Source organism: Physcomitrium patens, chromosome 23, assembly GCF_059467195.1.
Source record: "Physcomitrium patens ecotype Gransden chromosome 23, ASM5946719v1, whole genome shotgun sequence".
Taxonomy (NCBI): Eukaryota; Viridiplantae; Streptophyta; class Bryopsida; order Funariales; family Funariaceae; genus Physcomitrium; species Physcomitrium patens.
The window spans coordinates 8,077,937-8,097,719 of NC_143432.1; the positions used below are offsets into that span (position 1 = coordinate 8,077,937).

Below are 19,783 nucleotides of genomic sequence, written 5' to 3' on the forward strand. Positions count from 1 at the left end.
TTTCTGGTCGCCAGCAGCCGAAAATTCAAGTGCCTGTGGATACGAAAATTCTGTATTGTTCAAGATAGATCTTGAGCTCCACAACCAGATCTCGGTTAACTATGGCGTGGAGTTGGCTGGTACTGTACCAAGAGGGTGGTTGTGTGAGTGCCAGGAATCCCAGTTCAGAAGGGTTGAGAAGATTTGCATAACGAGAGAGTGACGGTGATCTCTGATCTGTGTCATGCACCTACTAGATCATGGATGGCATAGCGCAATGATTTCCCCCCCCCTCTCTCTCTCTCTCTCTCTCTCTCTTTCTCTCTCTCTTCGAAACATTGTGTAGTGTATGATTCTGAGCCAACTGTGCCGAATCGGGTACTAACATTAATTCAATCACTGCAGAGTGTGTGCATGTTTCGCTGCACAACTGTTTCCATGCCATTATCTGGCTTAGTTCAGTGGACCTAAGAGTTCGCTCTTTTTGTGGAGTTTTCATTTTATTGAAGAACAAGAATCTGGTGCACGCAGATGGAATTGTGAATCACGGAGAGTGCATTTGAGGACTGATAGTCAATGTTTTCTACTTCGCATTGGGCAGAAATGAACAGATGCGGTCATTTGACTCATACTACAATTCTCAACAGAAGTTAACTATGAGAGTTTGGTGCGGGCATTGGAGAATAACATATATTAAGGTACTGGAACCCATTTTCTTACATCTATTTTCGTCCGTCAAATATCACCATTCTTAGTGTCAGAAAGTGGTACCCGAACAACGCGTCAACAACTTTGCCATGCGTGCGAAGAGAAGAAAGGCGGAGATTGGAACCCTGGTTTCGAAGAAGTACAGTGCGCAGTTTCGGGAGCGGTGCGCTCCAGGATCTGCAGTGCTGCTCCATACCCATCTTGAACAGCATTTGGATGTATATTCTCCGTCCCGGGATGAGATTCCTGCTTTTGCATTTCATTCGCACACGCACCAGGCAGGGTCGAATCCTTCCGTAAAGTCTTGTGAGCCATTGACTCGGTCTGGCTCTTAGTTGCAGGATTATTATAGAAAATAGAGGAAATTGGTTCGAACTTGACCTTGCCTTCACCATGAAGGTAATGCTGCGTTTTTTATGGCAACCCTCATTAGGAGCACAAAGGAAATGGGTGATCAGTTGCAGTGTCGAAAGCAGTGATGACTTCTGAATGGAACACGTCAGGTGTTCGTTGAGAATACTGCAAATGAATCAAGACATCTGCAGAATAATGAACACCGGCATTGAATGCCTCCTCAGTCTGGTCGACCTCTGCACAGCCGCCATAGATTGAAAATCCTTTGAGTATACAAAATTGTTGGTTAAAATTGCAATCGGAAGGATGCAACAATGCTTTCGATCGATTGATTCTGCAGGAGATGAACTTAGTCCCCTTGCTGAAGCTGAACACAACAGAGCCACACAGCAATTGCAGCAACTTGCATTAATTAATTCGGTTTCATCTTGTCAGTTTACATCGCTTATCGATAGCACTGCCCGGGCCAGAATTCGTCGGAAGGCTCACACGAATCTCGCAGTGAAGATGTACTTTAACTGGAAATGATACCAGTCCACCAATTTTCACACCCACCTTCGTAGTGGCAAAGCTCTGCAGAGGGATGCTCCCGCTTCGCACATCTGCCTGAAGCGCGCTTGCTAAACTAAGGCTAAGTGCATAGTTCTTCACTTGAAGATCTTCTGTCAACGTGGTTATGTTTCGGTGACCCTGGTAAAAGCCGGGGATTCCGCTACGGCCAAAGACGTCTCCAGCGTAGGAGGTTTCGATGCTGATATCGCCGTACTTGAAGCCTATCTTCTTGTTCCGATTGTTGGCTATGAGCGTGTACTTGAAATTAGCATTGAGTAGAACCCTCGGGGTCACACCGAACGAGTATTGCGGTGTGATGCTGAAGGAATTCAGATTGAAATCTTTGAGGGAGTAGCTAGGAGCGTGGATGGGGCGCACTATCAGCCAAAAGATCAGCGCTGCAACAGATATCAAAAATATTAGTAAGAGAAGAACGGAGCAGAGGGTGACGATAGTGGTACAGCAACAACCCCAGGAGCGGCTTGATTTTGCGTTTGGGGAGGTAGATGGAGGAGGCCATGCTGCATCCCTATTGGAGTCAGAACACTGCTGCACAGATCCCGACAGGACCAGATCCCGGGAATGGACTTCTGTACTCATAATCATGTTGCTTCTGCACAGTTAGCAGGCGTTTCGTAAAACTCAAGAAACACTCAAACCCTAATTTGTCTAGGAAGGCAGGATCCTTTAACCACTTGAGGCTGACGCTCCACTCTCTAGATTTGCAAGAACTTATTGGTCTCCTGAGAAGGAATTTCCTGTGTCAAGAATTGACCAATGACGTCCAAGACCTGTGACGATTTATGGCGATGGTAGTCTCACAACAACCAGGCCGTTAAACTAAATGCTATCCGTGAACTGCAGAAGAAGATTGGCTACAACGCAATGTGTCATGTACGTCTGTGTGGTCTTCTCGGGCTCCGGCCTTGACAATTGAACCGAACAGGAGAGTGGAGGCTTTCACTGCAACCACTCGCAGCCTATTAAAGGACCTAGGATATTCAAGGGAATAACCGCATCTCTGCGTTGTGTCGGAACTTAGCTCCATTGTTGATAGCTCACTTGACCGCAATTTACATGATATATTATATTGCACCAATCTCCCGGTAGTGCTGTTGCAGTTGACCAAGTCAATATAGGTTTCCTTCAAGACCAGCACACAAAGAGTATCATAGTTGAGAAGACTCTTGTTTCGTCTTGGCAGACCAACTGTGCACTTCTCAGTCAAAACATCTCTTGCAACATCCGGACACATGGTCACAGCCTCAAGAGCTGTATTGGCAAAAATCCTTTACAAGGCCGTCGGAACCTTTGTTCCAACTGAAAGAATGATGTACACCTACAAGATTACCTAATCAGACGCTGACAAAATTGATCCCCGGAGAGCTTACCCTCCGATCAGACGGCACTGACTTCTCTCAAGTGGGACGAAACTCCGTCAATATGATCAATCCTACAAACAATTACAACTAGCTATAAGGATCGTCCTCATTTGCTGACCACACATGTTTTGTTGAGCACACTGCCTGGAGAGGTTGCTGTAGGAGGCTTCACGGTGAAATCGCAGTCCACACGAACCCTAACAGCAAATGACGTAATAGCTCCAACTTTAACTCGCACCTTCGCGCTCCCTCTGGCATGCAGAGCCACACTGCCGCGGTTCACATCTGTAGCTAATGCGGTACCAAGGCTTGCAGGGACGAACTCGAAGTTGTTGACAACCAACTCCGACGTCAATGTGGTAACATTCCGGTGACCTTGAGAAAACGCTGGGATTGACGCCTGCCCGAAGACTTGCCCTCCATAGGAAGTGTGCACGGCGATCGCATTGTGCTTAAAGTCGATCTTTCCATTCCGATTGCTGGCCATAATGTTGTACACTATATTCGCATTCAAGGTGTTCTGCGGCGTAAGATTGAACGTCTTGATTTGCAAATCACCAAAAGAGTATTTCGGTGCGTAAATGGGCCGCAGAACCAGCCAGGCGATTAAAGCCGCCAAACCTAAGATGAAAACAAGAGTAAACAGTAAAGAGCACAATGTGGCGCAGATAGAGGCACAGCAACACCCCAAACCACCGCAACCCCTGCGACGACAACGATTAGTATGTGTAGCAGGAGGAGGCATTGCAGTAGCTTTGGGATAGAACAACTGAGTGAAATGCATCGGTGTCGGCTCTTGCGGATACACCTGCGATCCCATCCTGCTGCTGCTGGACAGCATTCTATTCATCTTTGACGCCATTCTGCGGCAGACTTCAAACCAGCTCGATCTCCTCGTCACACCAAAAACCCTAATCTGAATTCCGAATCAAGATACCTCAACTTCAAGCGTCTCACTGAGCCCGAGTCCAAGTGATGCAGGCACACAGGCAACTGGTCTCAACTTTCGATGGATTACTTTTGAGGAAAAGGAGGCTGGGTCACCAACTTGCTAAAAGAGACTCAAACTCATCGCCCTCCAAGATGATGCACCATCCTAATAAAGCTTCTGTAGTGCTGTATTTAGATTCCTCCTCGCAACACACTACGTACGCGGCATGGAGGGAAACCGTGTAATGCGTAGCCATGAATGACTGTGACCACGGTTTTGTGTCCGACTCACTACTGTTTGGCTGCGTGCAACAACTGTTATCCTCATTAATAGATCATCGCTTCGTACACGACAAGTATGGGAGCTTAAAAATCATGAGGACCTATTTTTACCCCATAGCATTGAATTGGAACGCACAGAGATCAGGAATAATAGAGCTCTTCTGTTTGTTACTGACGAAGAGGGACCATAGTCCAATCCAAAGCAGGAACCATTGTTTAAGCGGAAAGTGGGACCATGGTCCAGGCGATAAACAACAGTAACTATCGGTCAAATAACATTCAGTATATCTAATTTTATCAAACATCTTATCCGAAGCCCCGAGCAAAGTTTTTTTTTTTTTGAGAATTCACTGTCCGTGAAGTTCACCGGCAAATCTAATTCGCAAATATAAGTTAAGCAGTCTGGGTTCTTCATTGATCACAGCTTGCAAGAGCAGTGGATTGTGGTTCAATTCATCCAACACAATCGATTCGCATAGCCATTCTTTGATGCAATCTCATGCACAATGTGTACCCGTCTTTGACTGCATGTGTGTTTTACTCACAGAGTCGCGGGGACAGGTTTAGGATTACAGGGAGCCGAATTCGGCACGACAGTTTCTAGAATAACCGTGAAAAATACCGCACCCCCCTCCCGTCAGCTGAGGACAAGCTCCATTAGCGCGGTTCCCGGAAACCAAACAGATGGAACTTTAGCTGGCCGCGACTTCTTCAAGCGGACGGTGGCAATACCAACCCCGCCGCGCTCTTTTCCGTTTGTGTAGCTGGATTTCACGTGCTTCGCGGATGGAGTCCTGGATGACTCCGAAACCAGCGGGGAAATTTCGGGGTTTGAAAATTTAAGGCAGGCAAATGTTGATCAGAGCTCTCTCACCGCTTAAACAATGGTTCACTGGATAAACACAACTCATGGTCGTACGGCGTCATTGAAGTCGTCGGGGGGAATGTTCGCGGTAACCAGTGTGGTGCACAGGGGCGTCCATTTTCAACCACACCGCGACGTGTTTAATCTCATCAACTCGACATCGAACTGGTCCAATCAAACGCAAATTCAAACCGAGTTTCATCAAGGAAGAAAAGCGTAGGCCATAGTTTATTGTACCAAGTTGCCTCTTCCGAAACATGGTCGTGACTCATCGTCGCAACTGGATCCCTCCAGTTCAGCGGAACTGCACAGACTCTGAAGAACCCGATTGTGCGTTAGACAAAATAATTTCTCCGCCACATCAAAGCTTCAAAGGGGTTTTTGCGAAGAATCGGTTGGGATGTGACTGTTGCCAGGAAATATTTATAAGCACAGAAACCGATTCTGTGCTTGTAAACAATCGGCTTTCTCAAGATTGGGAGTAGTACTGGATCCGTTGCAACTGAACACTGGGGAAATTGGTGACAACAGCCGGTCTCAACTAACAGTACGTTTCAGCTCCTTCGGTGAATTGTGCAGCTTGCATTCACAAACTCACTCTTTTATATATATATATATATACATACATACATGCTGGTTGAACCAGTGCAGTTGTCACAGAAAATATGCAAAAAAAAATTAGTTAATTTCTTCTAAGGAACTACTCCTAAAATTTAATCAAGAAACATGCCTCTCAGCATGTCCTATGATTTCACATTTTCACCAGCTTGGAACAGTTTTCATATATAATATCCACAACCTAGCTGCAACAAAGGCCACAATAAAGTGATGGCAACCCAGTTCTGTTTTCCTTGCAATAACCTTAATGATGTCAGAGTATATGAGAGGGCGTTGTCAAAACACCAAAATTAAATTCTATCATGCTTTGATGGCCACTCATTTAACAAGACTCACAGTTGCTAGAGGAGGAATAATTGGAAGAAATACACCTTCCGAGATACAAACAACTCAAACTCATTAAAAATATCACTTCAACTTCCATCTTTGCCTCCACTTGTCCATTTCTGGCAAACTTTTCTTCAAACCCCTACATTGTTGTATCTTAAACCTTTAAGCTAAAACCAACCCTTTCACATAATAGCCATAACCAAGTTCTGAGATATAGTACACTTTACCACACAATCACCATAGTTGTTGCAATAAAATTGAATTCCAAGCCATTTTACAACCAAAAGTTCATGGAAAAAATCAATTCAAAAGAAAATTAAGATGATAGTCTAATACTTGAGAATTAAAATTACTACCAAGATTTACACCATGGCAAAGATAGAGTGTTAATATGGGTAATAATAGAATCTGGGGTGGCAATAGTGGATGTTGCATATCGAAGGAGATCTCTTCAATGTAAACCTCCTTAAATTTTAAATATTGGATTGTGATTGAATGGAACATTTTTCTAATCTTCTTCAAGTGTTAACTCCACTTCTTATTGTGATTGCCCATAGATTACTCCCAAGTGGTTGATTGGTTTTGTTAAGGTCTTGTGAATTGGCAAGTTAAGTTTTGATGAAAACAATAAAACAAAAGTTTTGATAAAAACTATGATGATTGAGAAATCCAACCAATCAAAAGGCTAATTTATATCTCTAGTTTATCCCATTACTTTATATCCCCTCTAATGTGTTTGATAACTTATTCAGTTCTATAATTTACTCCCAACTTTCAAGCCTAAAAGGTTAGATGGCATTAATTGACGTTGTTTGTGCACCACATCACTGAAGCAGCGAATATTTAAAAAAACTGCTTCTCGTGTCCAGGAGGCTGCATGAACAAACACTCTTCAATTCTTCGCTTTTTTTGCCAGATGAATCGCGACATGTGATGGATTGGCTGGTTGAAAATTACCAGAGACTTGCAGTCGGCTTGCCACCAGTGTCTCACACCGCAGTCGGAAAGCCACAAGCGCAATGGGAAAAATTGTGATGGGCGTTTCTTAAAAAACTGTCTACGGGGTGCTCTCTGAGCCCCAAATGAAAGCAATGGCGAGAACGCAATGTAGTGGTATGGTTTCATAATTGCGAGCTCGGTTTGTTTGCCGGTACCGCTGTAGAAACAATATCGTACTGCCTAACAGCACACCGAAACTAGGTTAAAGAGATATTCCATTAGATATTATTAACACTGCGTTGCTGGGTCAAAAAACTATTTAGTTCATCCCTAGGAGAGGATCTTAAATTTGGGATTTCAATCTTTGACTTGTGAAGCCTGGTTTAGACATGACGAGTACTTGGCTCAGCCACTTTGCCCCAGAAATTATTAACAGAATTTTAGTGCATAATTCTGGAACATATGACACGAGCTCTTGAGTTGCCTGTACAAAAGACATCAAGTATTACTGTGAATCTAAGAGGATCCCGATTTCAGGTTGGATTGGCAACTACAAAATTGTACAATTTCAACGAAAACCCTGAGCGATTTTTGTGAGACAACATTACCTTCAATCCACTAGAGCAAATTTTGATGTAATGTGAATTTTGAGATGCTACCGTAAGTAAGGAGGTGGATGTCGCTATCTCACCTCATTGTTGCTTTATACAAGTAACTCTAGAACATGCTGGGTTTTGTAGTATCAGAACATGTAAAAAATCAATATTTCCGTCAGTTTCACTAACTAGTTAGAAAGAGGCTGCAATAAATAGATTCACTTGAAATGTGATGTCTGTTATTATATGGATCAATTTTTCTCATTGTCGAGTAATCCCGTGCTCAATAGAGCAACGGCAAAAACTAGTACATCAATGTCATTACCGAAAATTAATCATGAATGCTTGGTTTGACCCAAGTTCAAATCCCTAAACTCGTTTTTTTACATTTCCGCCATGTGTAAAATACACCAACCTACTTTTGGGACTACCATAATATCGCCCTCTTGCCTTCAATGGAAGGACTGTGTCAAAAATACATGTAACCTAGTCTCCAGTGATAATCCACGTTACACCTATCATTTGGACCTCTCAAAACACAGAGCAACTTCCATCAGCTGCACCACTCTTTCCTAAAGCTGATGGCCGATCCAGAATGAAGGCCAATCTACAAAGTTGTAGGAACAAGACTATTACCTAAACTTCAGCCAACTCAACGGTTCCTCCTTTTACATTAGATAGTGTATACTTCGATCTGAACCTACGTCTTTCACGTATACCAAAAGTGAACTGACTTGTAAAAGCAGGCTTTACGCAGCTGCTTCAGCTCCATTTTAATTCCTGTCAGCAGTCAAATTCCTAGGCTCAGGTACAGAAGTTTTCGTATAAGGTGCCGAAAATTAGCAATGGAGGCTTTTACTGAGCAACCGCGTGTGCATGTGTTGGTGGTAAGACCTCTTTCAGAAAACTACTCAGCTGCTCACTGTAAAGCTGCGGGTGGCTTCGGAAATGATCAACATGAGGAGAAGACTGCAAATTACAAGCCCTCACGACCCGCCCAGCTTTCCGCTGATCATCGATAAAAGCTTCGACTGCTTTCACAGGAATAACCTTGTCAGCAGTACTGTAAATGTAAAGTTGTGGGCACGGAGGCTGCTTCTTCTGAAGAACTGTGACAATCTCTGCTAGTCGCCTATACAGATGGTCAAGGATAGGGGGTGAGTACTTGTAACGAAATGTCAAGACGTTGAACATTGAATCACGTAAAGGTGAGCCCTGTACATAAAAAGAAGTTATCCCAGAATGCCAATGATAGCGTAACTGGAATACTTATGCTTTTACATTGCACACCAGGGGTTGAACCACTTACTGATTGATGGATGGCAGCTTCAAGAACACAGAGAAAAACCTTTCCAAAACTGTCAGAACTGCAGTTTCAAGTCCATCGGTTCCTTCCACTTCTAAATTAGCAACGGAACCCTGAGATGCAGCCTCTACTGTCACACCTTCCATCACTTCAGCTTTGAGTAACGCTGGCTTTGTAGCACTACTTCGTTTCTTCAAAAGAGCTGCTGAGAAACCCGATGCCCACACCTGCTCAATCACGTATACCAGTTAGGAAATCAACAACAATGCTCAGTCCATTCGAGGGTAGTTGAAACCGGCAAAAAAACCAGATTTTGAATTCAACAGTTTAAAATCAAAGATTCGTAACTGAAAGATCTCTCTCTCTCTCTCTCTCTCTCTCTCTCAGATTTGGGAAGGGGGGATAGAAAGAATTTAATATCGGCAAATCCACAACCTGAGGATCTGGATTAGGCACTGGCGCAGAGTCTATAACACACCCTTTGATTCTCCCCAGAATATCTCCATCCTCCGCATGCATCTTCTCCAGAATAGCTCCATATCTGAAGAAGTAAAGGGGATTTAGCAATACTTCGACTACAGAAAGCTCGTTACGACTTCAGAAGTGAGCTATTGATGAACTGAGTTACCCATAAACCGGTGAAACTTAAACTCAAATTCAACGCCGAAGAATTGAGCATGGAACCCTAAATTCAAGTAGGAGTGACCATGGCTCAGTACTATAATGTCTCCCCTATTCACTGTGCACAACTATGGATATTCCGACCAACTTTCACGTAGATACTGCGGACTGAAGCTCGCAGGACTTACACTTCTGCAGGCCTCTTAATTATGCTCAGAAATGTTTAACTCCGGAATGCGTCAGTTGATAAATGGCACTAAAAAGAACAGGCAAGAATGCTTCTCCTAATGCGATCATGTACATTGCTGTAAAAACGCACAAACTAGAGTCTAACAGACATTAAGAAATCTACAGGTTAAATTCAACACAAGTAAAAAAACATCCCATTCAAAGCGCTACTTACGTCAACCAGCCGGTGTTACTAAAGGTGTGAAACATAAGCTGCTTCTCTCCCTCCAAGTCTGCGTGCTCGTCCTGAGCAGACAACCACTGGGCAAGATGGCGTGCCAAAGAATCCACATGCTCTTCCGCGTTTTCCCCAACTTTAAGGCTCAAGATATCAGTCATAGGAATTACAAATGTGACAGCATGAATTCCTCTCGCATTGTACCATTGAGCATATTTTTTCAGATGTTTCTGTTGCGCGCCCAACCACCCTAATAGCACCACAGTGAGGACAGGCTTCTTCACAAGATGAACTTCATCACAATCATTCTTATCTGGTTCAAACGTTTCCCCGTTCGGTGCGTCCCACGTGTGCAGAGATTGCGACGGCCGTGAAGAAGGATTCAACAGCGAATCCTGAACCGAGGAAAGCGTTGAAAGAAGAGATTCCAAATACGAAGAACAACGTGCCTGCGCATTGTAACTACTCAACGTGGCCAATGTCACAGGCACATCTGCCTCCGGTTGAGACACAGAATAATGAGGCAACGAAGACGACTTCAAAGCCTTTTCTCCCAGCTTCCAACTACGTAAATAGCCCACGACATGCTTCTCCATCACCGGCGCGACATACAACCCTGACGTTGCGAAAGCAAAAGGCGCCAACGAGGGACGCGTGACGCCAGTTGCACCCGGCGACAACACAGAATGCGCGGCTGAAAGCTGCAGCATTACAGACGAAGCACTGTGGACCGACAACATGTGCGAAACCGCCCGCGACGAGACTGAAAGGGGTCCAACACTCGGCGCTCCTTGAGTCAGGGAAAAAGGGGCTGATGCGTAAGGAGGGCAAGTGCCAGATTGACGTCCGCTGCCAGGAAACGCACTCATCTGGGAAGAAGCCGAAGATCGCAAAGGTGGAGTAGTGCACTGCTTGGGCGGTAAAACCCGAGAAAACGAAACTGAAGAGGGCGATGAACTGTCCACGCAACCATGGGCGCCCGAAAGCGAGGAGAGAGGCGGCAGAGGCATTGAAATCGGCACCGCGTGGAAGAGCACCGGCGTGGCTTTCAGATGCAACTTGTCGGGAATGTCGACAGTCGCGGCTGCCGTTGCCAGTACTGCCGCTGCAGCGGCAATAGATCCATGGATAACCCGCGCCCCTGCGCCCCCTCCCATTCACAACCTACGCATACAAATCCTGTCTATCAGGCCCCTACAACACTCTCCCCTCCTTCCCCAATCGCAATCCTCAAACCCTGCGCTCCACCAACAATCTCTTCAAAAATCACAATTCTTCCTCTCCATATCATTCCACAATCGCTTGCTTGCCTTCACGCCAAGAACAACCTCGAGAGAAATGAAACTGATCGAGCACGCCGTGCGTCCCCTCTCAGCCACCGAACCCGCCTCTCATCACCACAAGCTTACAAAGAAAGCAGTGGACAAGCCTTCAAAGCGACGTTATATATCCCTCTGTTTACTGATACCTTTAGATCTCTCAGTTTAAGCTGTCGGGAACGATGGCTCCTACGGCGTCCAGGAACCCAACCAGCCCCACAGTTAGCCTCGCAATCCGACCTTCATTTGTGGGTTTTAACCCACCTCAAGAGATCGATCCTGCGGGCGTGGGAGAGCAGCGAGAGCAGCGAAACGGGTCCAGAAAGGAGAGCTTGGTAGTTTATAATGGGGCCTGCGGTTGGCTGATTGATTTCCTTTTTGCGGCGAATGGACTTGACGTTGGGCCACGGCGTGCCTGCCAAGCTGGCTGGGTCGGAACGCAACGTCCAGAGTCCACAACGCATCACGCAATGCATTTTTCCCGTTTCGCTCCCACATTCGGCAGTTTATTTGAACCTTTTATCGAGAGACGTCAACGTCATTTTACTTTTCAGATGCAGGTAATCTTTCCAGCATCACGGAAAAAACCTCCGCCTGGCTCTCCTCCTTTTATTGAACGACATGTGTGTGACATCAACCAAAGACGCACAAAATAAGAATAAATAGATTTCCACAACCACATCCCGAATTCATCAGGACGTCCCGGAATCGTGACCAGAACACAGGGTACTTTCACCGCGACCGCGGAGAAGGTGGCGAAAAAGTAGAAGCGTCAGCGCCGCTCACCCACCTCACTCTCACAGTGCCAGGTCTCATCGTCAAACTGTCCCAGCGATGCTCCAATTCCTTCCCTCGTGGATTCCACACGCCGCTGGACCCTCCATCTCCCACCAAATTCCAGTGTTTCTCGAATCCGGTCCACGATTCCCGTCTTCGCATCGTTAACCAGGACCCCCCCCCCCCCCCCCCCCCCGAGAAACTTACATAAATCGCCGAACCGGACCTCCGGTTGCAACACAAACGTGTGTGGTTGAACAAGTGTGGTTTCACTTCCACTGAAATTTCAACACACAAACATTATTAATAAACTGACTTCGCTTCAATTGGCATGTAATTCGTAAGTTGGTGGGTGAGCCCGATGACAGCCGATGACTTGGACGTGTGTGATTGGCCTGTGATGAGTCCTTCTTCTGCACATTTTCGACCTCTTTCTCTTGCTCACACTCAACTTCACTTTCCCTCGCTCATCACATGTTCCCTCAGTTCGTGTTCATGGATGGCCTTTTTTTCTCAGCAGTCTCGTTTAAAGGCCGGGACCTATTTTTTCGTGGTTGTCAAACTGTTGCTTTCATTTGCAGGAAGCAACTCTTTCATTGGATGCGTCATGTTTCGGCACTTTTTCCTCTCGGTTTGTGGTGGGTCAGTTTTCTGTGGCCGGCATATTCCGACGCATGTGGTTTGAAGGTTGCCTCAATTTCGACTCAAGTCAATAACTGTTCGAATACTTTGTTTTACAAATACTGTTTTACGTTCGCTGTGTGACATGAAGCTCAAGTTCCAACGCTCTGCTGGTGCAATATTCGCAGTCGCCCACCTTTAGAAATTACCCTTGGAATGTACAAGAGTTTTTACGCCATTCTGAGGATGGCTTCACCGATGACTTTACTCGGAGAACACTGCAATTGTCCTGCAGTCTAGTGGTGTAAACATAGCCATAATTTTGGAACCGAAAACTAAAAGAAAAAAGAGAAAGTGCTGCTTTAAACACGAGGTTCAGCTTTTGAACTTCCCATGGCACTTCAAAGTCAGTGCCAGAGGGGGTTAGTCCTTCATATTCTATTTTATCGTAGGGTAGATTGAAGCAAAGTCCAGTGTCCATTTCGAGTGCACATGAAATCTGGAAATCGTTCCATTCCGAAAGCATATACTTTTGCAGTGGACAATGAGTGCGAGAATCACTATCATTTCAATTATTAACTCATCTTTATTCGCGTGATTGTGGACTACTTTGGCTTCCTGAAAAAGCCTGAAAGATGGTGACCAACAGTCAGGATGCGCTTGCTTGGAGTGGGCAATGTGGGTTTGCCGAAGTAACAACGAAGAGATTGTTTTACGCAACGGTCCCGGTATTTAATTTCCCCTGGATAAGAGCTCGAGGTAGAAGCAGTAGGCCACCGAAGATTTCTCCCCCAGTGGATTCATGGATTGGAGCCACTGCTCCAGAAAACTCGACCTATGGCACCCTGTCAATTCGACTTCCTGCACATTTGGCGACCCTCATAAGGAAAAGTGTTGATGACTGATATTGTTTCAGCCACTGAGCTCGCCTACCCCCATCCCCAGAAAAGCGGTTTCTGCTTCCCGAATCCCATTCCAGGCTCAAGCCTACGGTGTACCACAATCTGAGCACCGAGAGGGTGCACGCCAACTTATCCTGTGGGCCACAAAGAGCGGCCACTGTGGTCCCAGCGCGATGACGTTCGCCACTTTTCGGTGACGGAGGGACGACATCTGGAAAGGCATTCTTAGGATCCCCCCTCGCTAACCAACTTAACTGCACCACCTCCACCCACTTCTTTCCGATAGGTGAGAGTCCACAGCCAATCCCCATCACCTCACCGCTCCTGCTCCATCGATGAGGGCAGAGGCTCTCTAATCCAAGTGCACTTTCACCATCTGCCACTACTTGCAGGACTGGTGAAGATGGGGAGCTTCCACCACCCGATGGGTGACGCGTACTCGGAGCAGCAGGGCATCTTCGGTCGATGATGCTTGGCGTCATCGTGACGGCGATCGACCCAGAACGCATTGCACACCGAGGCCATGGCAGCCGCCACGTGCAAATTTGTTTGAAACGGGGGCCTAGGTGGGCTTGCGGTGGATCGTGGACTCCGAGGTGGGCGAGTGAGGGACTTCCAGGTGGATTTCAGTGTTGTTCAGTTCGTCTTGCGAGATGGACTATGTCATTCTAGAAGAAAAGCACCAACTAGCATTCAATAACTAAGGAATTTTACTTCATAGTTGATGTGTGTGTTTCCACAAGCATCACCGATCGTACTTGTTACGATTGAACCTCTTTTTAACGCTTTTACTTCAAGACATACGTGGTCTGTGTTGCCTTTTATTTTGGTCTTGAGATCGTAACAATGGAGGGAGCGTAGGAGTACTCGAGTCAGATTCTTGTTTTTCAGTCTACATACGTCAAAGCACAGTTTCTCAAGCCTTTGGGGAAAATAATATTTGTGATCAGATGTGATTTGTTCCTTCAAAATGAGTGGGAAGTGAGTTGATTTCGTTAGTGTCACCTACGGGAGTTACTTGAGCTGATCACGCATGTGATGTATGCTTATGAAGTGCAAATCGAATCCATTTAAGAATCTGCAGGGTAGGGTTTACATCTGTAGGATGCGAATGGTATTATGCAAGCTTATCAACTCGTTGCGAGGCTGGATTGTACCTGATCAGTGGACAAGAGCGAATCTCGTTGAAAAACTCGAAATGATTCCAGGGATTACCATATTTGACCTTAAAGCACAGCAACATTCCCAGCAGGGAAAGATCAGAGACCAGGACCACGACTCTCACCTTAGAAAACTCAAAGATTTCCACTGCCAGAAAATTAGCGCAGAAGACGCACATGAGAAAATACAGCAACCTTGTAGATATCTGGGAAAGGCTTCCCTTCACATATTGAGTTTTCTATTTGATATGGTTTGGAATTGTCAAATAGATATGAAACGTGGATGCAGATCTTCTATTTCACATAGAAAGTGAAGTTGAGGGACCTTCAAGTCTAAGATAATCTCCTCACAAATTTTGGAAAACCTCAGTGTGCATCTCAAAAATTATCTGCAACGACCAAATTCGACTATTGCTAGCCAAGCTAATTTGCTTATATCAGCCAATTCAGAGCGTCAGAACACCAGGAAAATAAATAATCAACGACTGAGGAACATAGTATCATCTTTGCACCGTCATCTCTGTTTAGAGTACCCTAAATGCTCAACGTACTTCATGTGCAATTTAAACCGAGATCCCATAACCTGCAATTTTCGAAACTCGTTTATCCAAAATTTTACGATGTTGTTTAGCCAAAGATGTCATGGCTGCAACCTGTCATAAGAGAAAGTGCAATAAAAAGTGAGAAATTCTAAGAGTCTCTCCAAACCATAATGAATAAAAATAGTAATAATAAGGACCTTTGCAAGCCACACACAAAAATACACAGAATTTGTCGTACCTCAGTGCGCAAACGAATTGATTCTCTACCCGGTAGATCGACCAAGTTATCTTTAAGCCCTGCAATCACTCAGCATTATGTATCATCAGAATAAACATAAAAATGTATGATGGGATGGTCCATAAATTACAACTTCAGGTAGATCACGACCAGACTTTTAAGTTACTTCATAACAGCACAGACAAACTGAATCAATGCCAGAAAATTAAAAGCGGTAGGGAGCAGTATCACATGTGAGAGTATCAACGAAAAACAAAATCATGAATCTCCTTTCATGCGTTTCACACACCTCTGGCAGCTGATTCAGTTTTATAGGCACTCCTGGAGAGATTTCTTAGCTGATATCCACTATTTCTGCGACACACCATGTAATATCAGTGAGCATGGCGCAATAATCTTGTATCAGATCAACTGTGACTAGAACCGTGATGTGAAGGAGAGGTTAGGAAAACCCACGAAACGCACATCGATAACGATCGTGATCAAAAAACCTATGTTTGATGGGAATATAGACGCATTACTCTCAAGCTTCAATACGAATAATTTTTCAGCATAGTTAGGGTACTTACTTTAACTTAGACCTCCCCCGTAGGAGCTCTTCTTCTGCAAGCCTCGCTCTCTCCTGTGGTTATCCCAAACATCTGTTACTCGAGTACCTTGACTAGAGGTCCTCATTACGCCAACGAATCTTTCACTTAAGGATATTATGTCATGTAGTATAGACAAAAGTCCACAACAATAAAGAGTAATACCTCGAGCTTTTTCGTTTCATTTCTCAGGAGGTCCACTGTTTGGCGCATCTCCTTGACCTTCGTCTCCGCCCGAGCAAGCAATGCCTGTACCAGGAACAATAAGCTAGTTATGTGATAAGTATTGAAAGAGCCGTCTAGTGATAAAAATGATAAGTAAGCCTTTTAATGAACTTGAAAGAAGCACAGTAGTACAATCCAAAAGCAACATTTGGTTCTTGTATGGCCTAGTTAGATTTCGGATGTGTTACTTAAGCTCATTGAACACCAGAGAGAAAGATTGGTGGAATACCTGCTCATTCTGAAACCGCCCAATAGTGTAGCGATACAACATCCGCCTTGATGCTGCAAAGAACATACAATCATCAACAACAAAAAGGAGCATCGGTCGCTACTAACGTGGATTAAGCATCGCATCCACATCGACCGAATACACGAATCATAAGGATCACACCGTTGCTTACTTCTCAAAGCGAGTATTGTGGTAACTCCAAGAACTCCACAAGTTGCGTTTGGATTCTGAGCAGCTGTGTGTACACCCTCTACACCCAAATCCACCATAAATATGTCAATTGACAGTGCTAAGGTACTCCCTCGTCCCTCGAAACAATGACCACAGCACCAATATGACCATAAAGGAAATTAATTTGGATAGACGCCTCAAATACGATCCCCCCTTACCTTTGCCAAATATAAGAAGGTATTCAGATAAATAATCATGTACTAAGTTAATTAGAAGAGCACAGTTGGCATTAGAAAGACTCTCATGACAAAAAAATTCTAGAATCAGGACTACCACGTCAATCACTCGAAGAATCCGAATAACTGCTTAACGAAGAAGAAATGTGATTCCCAAAATAGTGTGATATGCAAAACATCATTCAGCAAAGAAAGAGCACAATGAGAAACCTTTCAATTTTTTGAAGAAGAGACTTTCGTAGTAGTTGTATTCTTGCTGAGCTCTGGCAGCATATCCCTGTATAAACAAAGTGTCCCAAATGCAATCTCAGCTGCCTCAGGAGAGGGAGACTACTCGGATTAACTTCGTAAGGTAGGTCAATACGTGACACCTGTCACCTCAGCATTAAACATATTCGACACTTCCTTCACGAATTTTACTGAATTCATTCCATAAAACCATCTAACAACCGAAGGGATGCTGCCTGTTATGTTTGTTTGTTTGTTTGTTTTTTTGTTTTGTGGATACAATCCAAATGGAAGTTGAACGACGACGATGGTTTGAACTGGTTGATTTCAAAAATCATCAAGTAATATCACCGTTCAAATTGAAACCCGCAGAATTCAGAATTTCAACCACGAAACCACAAAGGGAACAGGAAACCAGTGTACCAAAGTGCGATAAGAACTAAATTCGCAGTCTGCTTAATCAACCTACACCCTCGTACCACCAAACAAAGGATTGCAAGAAAATTATTGGCTAACAATGAAACCCAGATCCTCCATCATCGCCACTATCTGGCTGCGGATGGAGCTTTAACACGCTTGTCACTGCCTCAATGTTTCATGTATCGAAGCAGGAAGCGACTGTTACATTGCAACGAGTGCGAAATTGTCACACAAATCGAAAATTACTGCGCTAGCAATGACGAATCGGCTAAGCCCACCTGCCAATACCCCATAGATGCTTCTTCAAAAGATACACAATCTCAAGCACGATGAGCATGTTCCCAACGTCCTCATCCAAACCCGAATTCTAAAGCACTCAGAGCTTCGCGAGACCTAAATTTCACCGAAGTGAAGACAACACTCTTCCAGCCCAATTGCGCAACCACAACACTCAATGCCCCTGATCGTGTTGAAATTCCGTTTTAGGGGAAAAGACTGCAACCACAATTGGGAACCCTGAATCGTTTGAAAGGAAAGCTCAAAAAACAGAACGAAACCCACTAAAGTTTTGAATCGCAGTACACCTCGATACATTCTTGCACACACACACACACATTCACACACACACACACACACATCCACACACACACACACATACACCCGAATGCTCATTCGACACCAGAAATCGCCGTGGAATCCAAAAAGATGGTTTCGTCACCTGAGCTGCAGCGAAATATTGCGAGGACGCGTCAGTCAACTGCTTCATCTGATTTCGAGCCACTTCGATGGTCTCGTCCGTGGAACTCAGCGCTCTCTTCCCCAGGGTCTGTGCCTGCATGCTATAAAACTTCCAAGTCTCTTCAGCATTCTCAGGCCAGCCCTTGGAGCCATCGCCATCGCCAGCGTTGGCCATGGCAGTTGTAGCAAACGATGATGAGACCCACGATGTTTGCAAAATCGGTGGGGTGAGGGATGAGCTTGGCCTCGATTTGCCTCGATTACGGTCGACTCTCTCGCAATCACTCATGTTTTGGGAGCCACATTCTCTCACCCTGCACAGCCCTCCTTCTGTTTTTTGCCGGCGCCGGGCTAGTTAAAGTGCCCGTTGGGGATACTACGAGTTTCTGGTGAGCCTCTACATGTGGCTTCCTACTTCAGCCAGGGTCTTCGACTTGGACCCAAAACTTGACCCCATCGCTGTTGATGCGGCTATGAACTCTGGGACTATTGTAACTTACAACGTTTTGTGGGGGATCCATATAAGTTCTGAATTCTTGTTTGCTTTGGAAGACCCTAAAACAGCCATTTTTCTTTTGCCCAAACTCTCCCTTTCAGTCTCAAGTCTCAACAAGTCTTCTTGTGCGAGTTCTGGTGGATGTGGGCTGTGGGGTAATCTCTATTCAACTTGTTTCTTTTATTCTCTCTCTTATTTCAATGCCTTGTAACCTTTTGTATCCCTTTACTTTATCATGTTTCACTTATTTGTTTTGTTTTGTTTTGTTTTTTTGTTTTTTTTTCTCTTCTTGTTTAGTAATGATCTTAGTTGTTTTCATTTCATGGATTCTTTTCCTCATATGGGTTATGTTGTATATTGATTCCATATTTTTTGCAAGCTCACATTTCTCCATTGTAGTGTAATATGTGTTTACTCACAAGCTGTGTTAAAGTTCATAACATCCATTCCATTAGGGGGTTTCAAACATGGCCTTTTTGGGTGATATTTCACCCATGATGCAAGCTCAAAGTATCCCATAGTATTTAAAAATATTACTTGATACTTCACCTTGGTCTACTTAAATTGTGTCTACTCCACTTCTTGAACAATCCCTAGTTCCACAACAAGTCCTTGACCTCCTTCTTGACTCCCTAAGAAATCTCTAACTTGTTACTACCTTTGGATCTATTCTCTTAGAGATTTTAAGTAACAACCATTTTTTATTATTATTGTTACATATTTACAAAACCTATACAACAATTATATTCTTTTTTATTAATACAATCTTATAGAAAATATAAATGTTGTAGGAGATTGAATATGATGACACCACCTTTATATAGAAGCAATAAATATCATAATTGGATGAGACAGAAAAACAAAATGATACAAGAAAATTTAGATCATGGCTAAATAAGAAGTACCATAGTAGAATAGGTACCTAGTTGGTACTTAGTATTGGATGAACAGAAATCCAAATAGTTTTTCACTTCTAAACATTTTAACAAATCCTAAATCCTTACCTCTACCTAATTGCTAAGAAAT

General features: G+C 44.3%; 4 protein-coding genes across 5 annotated transcripts; all 4 read right to left on the reverse strand.

Annotated features, from left to right (window-relative positions):
• Nucleotides 1–546: 546 nt before the first annotated feature.
• On the reverse strand, nt 547–2,775 carry LOC112275592 (NDR1/HIN1-like protein 10). Its single transcript, XM_024506078.3, has one exon. It carries the CDS (start codon nt 2,197–2,199, stop codon nt 1,465–1,467), a length of 735 nt encoding a protein of 244 aa, XP_024361846.2. The 5' UTR covers nt 2,200–2,775; the 3' UTR covers nt 547–1,464.
• Nucleotides 2,776–2,810: 35 nt separating this feature from the next.
• Nucleotides 2,811–4,189, reverse strand: LOC112275591 (NDR1/HIN1-like protein 3). Its single transcript, XM_024506077.3, has one exon. The coding sequence runs from the start codon at nt 3,835–3,837 to the stop codon at nt 3,082–3,084; it is 756 nt and encodes a 251-aa protein (XP_024361845.1). The 5' UTR covers nt 3,838–4,189; the 3' UTR covers nt 2,811–3,081.
• A 3,563-nt stretch (nt 4,190–7,752) lies between these two features.
• On the reverse strand, nt 7,753–11,522 carry LOC112275505 (uncharacterized). Of its 2 annotated transcripts, XM_024505904.3 has the most exons (5): nt 9,866–11,522; nt 9,277–9,382; nt 8,845–9,068; nt 8,430–8,667; nt 7,753–8,315 (listed from the first exon to the last, which is right to left on the reverse strand). In XM_024505904.3, exons 1-5 carry the CDS (start codon nt 11,023–11,025, stop codon nt 8,298–8,300), a joined length of 1,746 nt encoding a protein of 581 aa, XP_024361672.1. In that variant the 5' UTR covers nt 11,026–11,522; the 3' UTR covers nt 7,753–8,297. The 2 variants fall into 2 exon arrangements, with proteins under 2 accessions (XP_024361672.1, XP_024361671.1); XM_024505903.3 differs by having other exon boundaries at nt 8,250–8,667.
• A 3,330-nt stretch (nt 11,523–14,852) lies between these two features.
• LOC112275595 (RGS1-HXK1-interacting protein 1) lies at nt 14,853–18,590 on the reverse strand. The gene is made up of 9 exons (XM_024506086.3): nt 18,242–18,590; nt 17,086–17,152; nt 16,641–16,718; nt 16,469–16,521; nt 16,180–16,263; nt 15,997–16,049; nt 15,717–15,781; nt 15,428–15,486; nt 14,853–15,300 (listed from the first exon to the last, which is right to left on the reverse strand). Exons 1-9 carry the CDS (start codon nt 18,548–18,550, stop codon nt 15,211–15,213), a joined length of 858 nt encoding a protein of 285 aa, XP_024361854.1. The 5' UTR covers nt 18,551–18,590; the 3' UTR covers nt 14,853–15,210.
• Between the last annotated feature and the right edge of the window lie 1,193 nt (nt 18,591–19,783).

Bases quoted from the DNA above. Each gene is read 5' to 3' on its own strand.
- LOC112275592 (XM_024506078.3), bottom strand. From the start codon at position 2,199: ATGATTATGAGTACAGAAGTCCATTCCCGGGATCTGGTCCTGTCGGGA.
- LOC112275591 (XM_024506077.3), bottom strand. From the start codon at position 3,837: ATGGCGTCAAAGATGAATAGAATGCTGTCCAGCAGCAGCAGGATGGGA.
- LOC112275505 (XM_024505903.3), bottom strand. From the start codon at position 11,025: ATGGGAGGGGGCGCAGGGGCGCGGGTTATCCATGGATCTATTGCCGCT. The intron at 9,383-9,865 runs GTAAGTAGCGCT...TTACTTCTTCAG, and splicing joins AGTAACACCGGCTGGTTGAC to ATATGGAGCTATTCTGGAGA. The intron at 9,069-9,276 runs GTTGTGGATTTG...GTGATTGAGCAG, and splicing joins TGCCTAATCCAGATCCTCAG to GTGTGGGCATCGGGTTTCTC.
- LOC112275595 (XM_024506086.3), bottom strand. From the start codon at position 18,550: ATGAGTGATTGCGAGAGAGTCGACCGTAATCGAGGCAAATCGAGGCCA. The intron at 17,153-18,241 runs GTGACGAAACCA...TTGTTTATACAG, and splicing joins AATATTTCGCTGCAGCTCAG to GGATATGCTGCCAGAGCTCA. The intron at 16,522-16,640 runs GTAAGCAACGGT...TGTTCTTTGCAG, and splicing joins CACAATACTCGCTTTGAGAA to CATCAAGGCGGATGTTGTAT.